This window comes from Mastigoproctus giganteus, chromosome 7, assembly GCF_048544385.1.
Source record: "Mastigoproctus giganteus isolate SK-2022 chromosome 7, ASM4854438v1, whole genome shotgun sequence".
Lineage (NCBI taxonomy): Eukaryota > Metazoa > Arthropoda > Arachnida > Uropygi > Thelyphonidae > Mastigoproctus > Mastigoproctus giganteus.
Genome location: NC_143581.1, coordinates 8,085,265 through 8,094,312, shown reverse-complemented (window position 1 = coordinate 8,094,312; position 9,048 = coordinate 8,085,265). Strand labels below are relative to the sequence as shown.

Here is a 9,048-nt window from a genome sequence, read left to right as displayed (position 1 = left end):
CGCCGAGTGACAGTGATCACAATGTACTGATATGGGAATTACTTAAAGATGTAACTACCATCAAGGCTAAAGCAAGGGCTTTTGCTTTCGTAAAGCTGACTACAGGGGTCTCAGATAGTTTTCAAATTCTGTACAGTGGGATCAACTGATGATGTTACCAATGTTGAATTATAAATGGGAAGCCTTCAGGGACTTAATCTTGGAGGCTACCAGTCTTTTCATTTCAACTAAGAAATACTGTTCAAGGTTCAGGCCTAAATGGCTGTCAGATGAATTAATGAGGCTCGTGGCAGAGAAGAAAAGTGTATGGGATGCATATAAATTATCAGGTGACAAAGAAGCCTATGGCAGATATAAGCTTGTCTTAATCAAGTCACAAAAGAGGTTAGGCAGGCGAAGGCAGAAATCTTTGGTAAACGATGCAAAGAAAAACAGCAAAGAGTTCTTTACTTATGTAAACTCTAGAAGGAAAGGGATGAATCAGATTGGACCACTTAACATAGATGGGTTGACTACTGATGATCATGTTCAGGTAGCTGATAAACTGAATGAGTATTTTGCATCACACACAAGGAGTTATTCAATGAGGGGAATGCCAGAATTTTATCAAACTCTAACAGGGAGCTAAGTGATTTTGTAATAACTGAGAGCAAAGTGGAGGAGAAATTGCTGAAGTTAAACATAAGGAAGGCACCTGGGATGGATGGGATCCATCCATTTATATTAAAGGAAGCAGCAAAGGAAGTAAGTAAATCCTTAGCCATAATTATGAGAGGTTCCTTTGGCTCAGGGGAGGTCTGGACTGGAGGTGTGCAAATGTATTACCAATTCATAAAGATGGGAGGGGGGGGGGGTTCAAAAGGTGACACACAAGTAACTATAGACCTGTTAGTTTAACTTGTGTTCCGGGGAAAATAATGGAGAAAATAATGCAGTGCAGACAGGCTGCCAGGGCAGGTTGTGGAGTCTTGACAATGATATATAGGAATTTTGCTAGCAGGAACAGGGAGGTGATTATCCCGTTGTACAAGGCAATGGTCAGGCCACACCTATAGTACTATGTACAGGTCTGGAGGCCTCATTTTAGGAAGGATGTAGAGTTGCTAGAACGAGTACCAAAGAAGGGCAACAAGATTGGTGAGGGGAACAAAGGGGTGCCAAGAAAGGCTTAAGTTCTGCAAACTGCAGTGCCTGAAGAGTAAGCACATGCAAGGTGATCTGATTGAGGTGTATAAGGCCTTGAATTGGTTGAGCAAGCTGAATGCTAATGGGATTCTTTCTCTTGATCAGATTAAGAATCTGAGGGGGCATAGATTGAAACTGAAGAAGGACAGTTGTAGAATGGATGTGCAGAAGTTTGTTTTTAGCCAGCGGTGGTTGTTTGGTGGAACAAACTTCCATCTTTTGTTGTGGAGGTTGATAGCCTAAATAAATTTAAGGCTGAGCTGGACAGACATTTGGAATGAATGGAGGGGTGAAATGGGAGGTTTTTTTTTTTTATGATGGAAGATGAGAATGAGACACGTGTCAGATGGCCAGCAACCACTTGAACTGACAAAAATGTCCAAAGAGTGAGAGCATATTTAAATGAGATTGAAGGTTTACAATCAGAATGATAGTCAATGAACTAAATTTAAATTCAGACACTGTTCACAAAACTTTAAGTGAAGATTTGATGGACAAAAACAAAGACGCACAAATGTGTCTTGATTTGCTAGAAAGGTTAGAAATCGAGCCAGATACATTGAAATGAGTTATTACTGGTGACAAAGGGAGGGTTTTCCCTGTATGATCCAGAAAGCAAACACCAAAATGAGGAGTGGCACACGAAAACATCTCCATGTCCGAAAAAAATCTTGACTAACCAAATTAAAAGTGAAATCGATGATTGTGTGTATTTTTAAATATATCAAGGCATCATTCACAAAACGTTTCTGCCACAGGAATAAGCAATGAACCAAAATTACTACAGAGAACTTCTTGATCAGTTATGGAAAAGAGTCCTTCGTGTGCAACCAGAGATCGGTCAAAATCTACCATGACAACACACCACCCTATTCTGCATTCTCTCTATTACAGAATTTCTTGTGCAGAAGTGTTCCAGTCTTCTCGCAATTGCTGTATTCACTGGACCTTGCTCCATGTGATTACTTTTGTTCCCAAAATTGCAAAAGAAAACTAAAATGAAATCATTATGATTCAATAGAGACAATTCAAAAGGCTGTAACCAAACACTCTAAAGGTACTAGCAGATAAAAACTACCAGTCTTGCTTTAACAACTGGAAATGCTGTTGGAGGCATGTAGCTGCAGAGGGAAGTTATTTCGAGGGTGACATTGTTATTCTGCATAAAATTCAAAATAAAAATTTTTATTGATTTAATCTCATTACTTTTCTGAAAGGCCGTGTGTGCACCAATTCCATAATAGTAACACACATGCACAACTGGATTATGGTCTTTCTTTTTTCCATTTTATAGTTGATTATAACTTTTTTTTGTTAAAATAACTGGTTCTTCTTTAAAATACTTTAAATAACATTTAATAAATTTCATTTTATTCTCCAAGAATATTCATTATTTTAATCTCTGGGAATTATAACTATGATGGGTACTGCATTAGCAAGCTCTGTTTGTTTATGCTAAATGCAATAAAGATATATGCAGAATAGATGAAATAAATACCTGAAACAGTATTGTAAACAGTAAATGCCCACACCATTTCCACACGTACACACAGTGAGAGAAAGTCAAAGAAGGTGGTTGAGGGGGAGAAGACAGAGAGAGTGGTAATCAATGGACACTGCTCATCGTGGACTAATGTTATTAGTGGAGTCCCTCAGGGTTCAGTGTTGGGTCCATTATTGTTTTCTGTATTTATAAATAATATTGATGATGGTATATCAAGCTTAATGTCCAAGTTTGCAGACGATACAAAGGTTGGCAGGGTTGTTAAGGACACTACTGATGCTATGCTGCTGCAACAGGATCTGGAAAGACTGAGCAGATGGGCTGAGAAGTGGCAAATGATGTTTAACATTGACAAATGTAAAGTACTACATATGGGAAACAGCAATCCCAGAGCAACATATCAACTCTGTGGTACTACACTGACAGTGGTAGAGAATGAAAAGGACCTGGGGATAATTGTGCAGGCAGATATGAAGTTCTCTGAGCAGTGCAGACGGTCTGCAAGAGTAGCTCATGGTGTCTTGTCAATGATATAGAGGAATTTTTCTAGCAGGGATAAGGAGGTGATTATTCCCTTATATAAGGCAATGGTCAGGCCACACCTTGAGTACTGTATACAGGCCTCATTTCAAGAAGGATGTAGAGCTGCTGGAACGAGCACAGAGAAGGGCAACAAGATTAGTGAATGGAACAAAGGGTTGCTCTTACGAAGAAAGGCTTAAATTTTGCAAATTACAGTGTCTGGAGACTAGGCACCGGCGAGGTGATCTGATAGAGGTGTATAAAGCCTTGAATGGTTTGAGCATGCTCAATGCTGATGGGATTCTTCCTCTTGATCAGAATAATCACCTGAGAGGGCATACATTCAAATTGAGGAAAGACAGATGTAGGATAGATGTGCGGAAATTTGCCTTTAGCCAGTGAGTAGTTGGTTGGTGGAACAGACTTCCATCCCTTGTTGTGGAAGTTGATAGCCTAAATAAATTTAAGGCTCAGCTGGACAGGTATTTCGAATGAACGGAGGGGTGAAGTGGAAGTGTTTTTTTTTTTTTTTTTTTTGACTGATGCTGCATAAGCTTGCTTTCTTGCATCATATGCCTCTACTAATGCTAATGCTAAAGATGGAACTTTTAACTTTGGTTTTTTTCCTTATCCTGGTAAACGATTTTTATTCAATCATTTTAATAATACTTAGTATATTAAAGTTAATCAGTTAACCTGACAGTTAATCCTTGGAATTTCTGACATTGCTACTTCATCTTGATCATTGAATATTTATATTTGCTAGGGAAACCAAACGTCTCTCTGACAAGCCAACAGTGAGTGAAAAACAGAAGAAAATGGTGGCACTCTCTTATTAAGAAAGGCAAGAACTTTTAATAATATTATCTTAAAAAGAAGTAAAGAACTAGTCACTTATTTTTAAGAAGTAATTAGATGATCTTTATAATACAATAGACAGCTTGTGTATGCAGTACACACAAGCTTATTTTGGCCAATGCAGCCTTTACTCTGTTTTATCTTTAAAAAATATATATCAAAGGCATTTCTTTAATTAATTTTGTCATATCTTTTAATACAAAGTATAAAGTAAAACTATACACCAGCTGACACTGAATCTAAACTGAAATGCAAAACAGAAAATCAAACTTAAAATTTGTGATGAGAGCGATTAACAACTACACTAAAACTATAAAAACACACTTGCCTCAATGGACGTAAGATAGGTATATTATAACGAGTGTCCAAAAATCCCTGAAATGTAAAATACAAAAATAAGAAAGATTGGAAAACTATATAAAGAGATTTTTATTTCTATCTAATACTCAAGTTAATTGTTTTACACAAATCATCTAAAGCCTATAAGAATTAATTTTCAAACCAGCTTTCAAAGGCTCTATCAAAAGAATTTTTGCAACAATGTTAAAGCCAAGAATTTATAACATTATCATCGGCAGTTCTTGTGAATAATTCACTTCTCCCTTCCATTTTCCTGGAGAACCAGAAAGTCGTTTTTTATAAAAAAATAAAAGTATTTAATTGTACTTTAATTTTAAAGCTCATTAATATATATTAAAGATATCTTAAAGTTAAAACATCTGTAAAAATAATTTACTTAATCATAATCTAATTTTAAAAAGAATTAAACCCCAAATAATAAAATAATAGGACTAATAGAGATCTATGAACTGATCTCAAAATTTAGTTTTAAATTAATCTGGATAATTGTAAAAATGTACTTTTCAGAATTATTTAACAAAAATAAAATGGAAATTCAATTAAACTTACTGTTTCACATGGCAACTGAGAACCACGGCCTTCAGCAATATCTGCCAGTAATCTAACAGTCAATGTAGTTGCACAGTCCCCTAAAAAAATCTTGTTGAAGCCTAAATGGGTAGCAATATCACTTAGTAACTTGATTCTGCAAAATAAAAATAAGAGTGATTCCAAAAGTATCAGCAATTTTACTATAAAAACTACATTACAGAGGAAAACTGTTTTTTTAATATTCCTGATTAATAAAAAAATTCAAATTAAAATTTAAAACACCATACAAGCATTTGTATTCCACACAAAATCAAGAAATGCTTCCAACACTTTATTATTGTCATGAAATCAGAAAATCCTTTCAAATACTTTTTCTTTAAGTGTCCAAAAATCTAAAGAACTTATATTGACGCTATAAGGAGATACATTAATATCCGGACACCTACATATCTACAAATAACATTTATTTACAGAAAAATTAACAAAGTGTGCTAAAGCCTTTAGCCATTATGGCAGCATCTAGTCTCTGTGGAACACTCTCCACCAGTTTTTTGTAAATTGTCCTCAGGCGTTTTCTGCCATTCAGGTTTTGAAGTGGTGACCAGTTCAGCTCTATTTTTTTGGGCAGTCTCTTCTCACCTGCACCCAATGATCCAATTCATCCTAGAAGTTCTCTATAGAATTGAAGTCAGGGGTTTAGGCTGGCCAGTCCAACTTGTCAATGCTTGTGTATGTCCTCAAACCTCTCCATCACAACATGACACAGAGTGCTGTCAAAAAATAGGTAATGCATTATTGTCCAGGACACCTAGATAGACCACATTTGTGATTTTGTCCAAAACAACCAATGGTCCTAGGCCAACCATGGAAAACAGCCCCAGACCATCACACTGCCTCCACCAAACTTCACTGTCAGGACAATACAGTGTGATGTGTATATGCAACAAAATTGACCAATATTCCAAGCAGATGATTCTTTGCAAGGTCTTCCTAACACATTCTGTTAGCTTCAGAGGTTTTCAGAATCATTTCATGATAGTTTCAGCACTAGTCTGCTTCCATTTGCAGATGACATCACCAAATCATTGGCCTAGGAATCTTCAGTGCCATTAAAATGTTGCATACAGACTGATTGTTTATGTGGCACCCTATTACCATTCTGTGCTAGAAGTGTGTTAACTACATCAATATCTTGAATTCACACTCGTGCTAATGTCTCCTCGAAGGCCTGTGAACGTATATAGCTGTGTTTGACCTGTGGTGCTTTGGTTCAATGTGACCAACTATCAACAGAAGGATGTCTAGATATTAATGGGAGGGAAGTGTATATCCAGCAAAGAAATATTTTCAGCAAAGTTTTTAATACTGTTTGACATTAGAGGCAAAGTTCCTGCTATGGATAAAGGGATAGTTTAGGGGCAAAAGACAGGGAATGGTTATTAATGGTTACTTGAACTAAATGTTATTAGTGTGGTCCCTCAGGGTTCAATGCTGGGTTCTTTAATGTTTTCAATACTTTGATATCAATGAAACATCTCAAGTTTAATGCTGAAGTTTTCTAGATGACACCTGGTAGTGGAGAAAGAAAAAACCTGGGGGTAATTGTATACAGTTTGATGTGATCTTTTCCGAACAGTATTAGATAGTATGAACCAGGGCTGTAATACTCAATAAGGGAAAGGGAAATCATTTTGCAATTTTTTGTTAAATTCTTTTAATTAATTTTCTTATTTTTAATTGCATTACATTGATTTTTAATTGTGTTAAATGGAATTTTAATTATTTGTTACTCTAATGTAAGATTTTTGATTTTTTCATTTTAATTTCTGGAGAGTATCATACGGAAGTGTTCTACGTAGTATATTGAGGTAAACTTCTCTTATTATTTTACAAATCTGAACAGTATATACAGACTGCTGGAATAGCTCATGGGGTTCTATCAATAATATACAGGAATTTTAGCAGCAGAGAAAAGGAAGCAATTGTCCTGTTGTAAAAGGCAATTTTAAGGCCACATCTTGAGTACTGCATTAAGGTCTGGAAAACTCATTTTAAGAAGAACATGGATCAGCTGGAATAGGTGCATAAGTGCAATAAGATTAGTCAAGGACACAAAAGGGTACTCTTACCATAAAAGACTTCAATTCTGCAAATTGCAGCATTTGGAAACTAGTCACTTGCGAGTAGACCTGATTGATGTGTTTAAGGCCTTGAATGGATTGAGTAAATTAAATGCAGATGGCATCCTAATACTTGCTTGGGTGACACAAGCATACGTGGACACAAATTTAAACTAAAAAATGATGGCTGTAGGACAGCTACGCAAAAATTTGCTTTCAGCCAGAGAGTGACTGATAGTTGGAGCAAACTTCCATCTGGTGTTGTGGGTATGTAGTTTGAATAAATTTAAGGAAAAATTAGGCAAATTATTAGAGGGTAAGGATAGATGAAGTGGGTAGTGTTTTTTGTTTTGGCTGATGCTACATAAGCTTGCTTCCTTGCATCATTTGTCACTACAAATCTAATAATATATAAGTCTGAATCCTAGTTTTGCAATGTATCAAAAGATTTATGGGGTACACATTGCCTAATATTGTAATGCAGCAATAACTTTTTTACACAGCAAACTAGGACTTTGACTTTTTTCCTGATATTGCCTTAATTTCATTTTCAAGAAGGTTACAATAAAAGTTCACTATTCATTTTTTTTTTTTTACTTTTCTTTAAAAAAAAATCACAAAAAAATTGACTTGCAGAGTACTGAGTTTGAACTTCCTTAGGTAACAGTGTTTGTGAGTCTCCGTTCCGTTGATTGTTTCCAGGCCATAATGTTAAAACTCAGCTTTCATTCTCAGTAAAAATTCCAAAAGATTTTTGCAAGCATTCAACAGTTTTGGACCCAAAACTAAGAACACTATTTCTTAAAAAGTTGTTTTTCATTTTCATGAATGATGAAATGTGGACTTCCAAAATTGATATTCCATATAACAGTTATTTCATACACAGAATTTTTTTTTTTTTTTTTAATTTCAATGAAGCAATTCATCCTGAATTAATTCAGCATAATCAAAATATTACTGATGTTATGCTCCACATTCCACAGCAGTTGCACTGTCTGCAAAAGTTTCTGGTTTGTTGATGCTAGGTATTGCATCTGTAGTGAAAGTGGACATTTTGAAGACTTCTAAATTTTTTGTGAAAAAAAAAAAAATAAATAAATAAATGAAAAATTATATAAATGCTTCCTTATTTCATTAGCAAATCTTTGAGCTTTAATTCATGTAAGAGAGTTCTCAGACATTCTTATTAGAGATTCATATGCTCCTAAGAATAATTTCTTTTATATTGATGACCCAACATAATCACACACCATCTGCCAATGCTTTATCCATTGTGCACTGAACCAGCTCACGAGTGCTCTACATACAATGAATACAGTGAATCAAAATTTATCGTAAGCAGGGAACTTGTGTGCATCAGTTTCTATTTATTGCCAGAATTTAATGAAAATGTACTTGTTCACACATATTCAAGCAATTGGTAGCAACAATCTAAAAACTGCAAATAATTTAAGTTTTAAATTATTACAAAAAAAAAAAAAAAACGCTTGGAATAAATTATTATTTAATTAGTATCAGTAAAGAGTGGAAGGTGGAAGAAAAAACTTTTCTCTGTATCCACTGATAACATATTCTCCCCACAACCAGAAGGTACTAATCTAGTGGGCCTTAAATTTGGCCAGACTAACAAGCTCAATTAATCCTCTCATCCTTGCCTCGTTTTTATTGTATTTGGGGGTTTTGGCACAAGGGCCTCTTGGGCCATATTGTGCCTGTTCATGATTTACTTATGACTAATTCTACATGTTGTTATTATCAGGGATAATTATACAAATTTATGCATTTCAAATAGTTAAACAGTTATTCGAAATTTGCCTCTTGCCAAAAATATGTGATAAAGTTAAAGGTTCCTGCAAGTTGAATAGGGAGCTAAAACTGGATTTTTGGTTAGCTGATTATTGGAGACATTCAATGAGAATATGCTTTATTATTAGCTGCAACTGGCAAAAGAAACACTGAAGAGAGTTC

General features: G+C 35.2%; 1 protein-coding gene across 1 annotated transcript in view; it reads right to left on the bottom strand.

The window, feature by feature from the left end:
- Nucleotides 1–4,339: 4,339 nt before the first annotated feature.
- The window catches only part of LOC150082467 (cytoplasmic tRNA 2-thiolation protein 2-like), a 28,274-nt gene continuing 23,565 nt past the window's right edge, over nt 4,340–9,048 (bottom strand). Inside the window, exons 7-8 of the mRNA XM_090377772.1 lie at nt 4,979–5,114; nt 4,340–4,444 (exon numbers count right to left, since the gene is read on the bottom strand). Coding sequence (XP_090233898.1) covers nt 4,340–4,444; nt 4,979–5,114 — 241 coding nt within the window. The remainder of the gene's footprint in view (nt 4,445–4,978; nt 5,115–9,048) is intronic.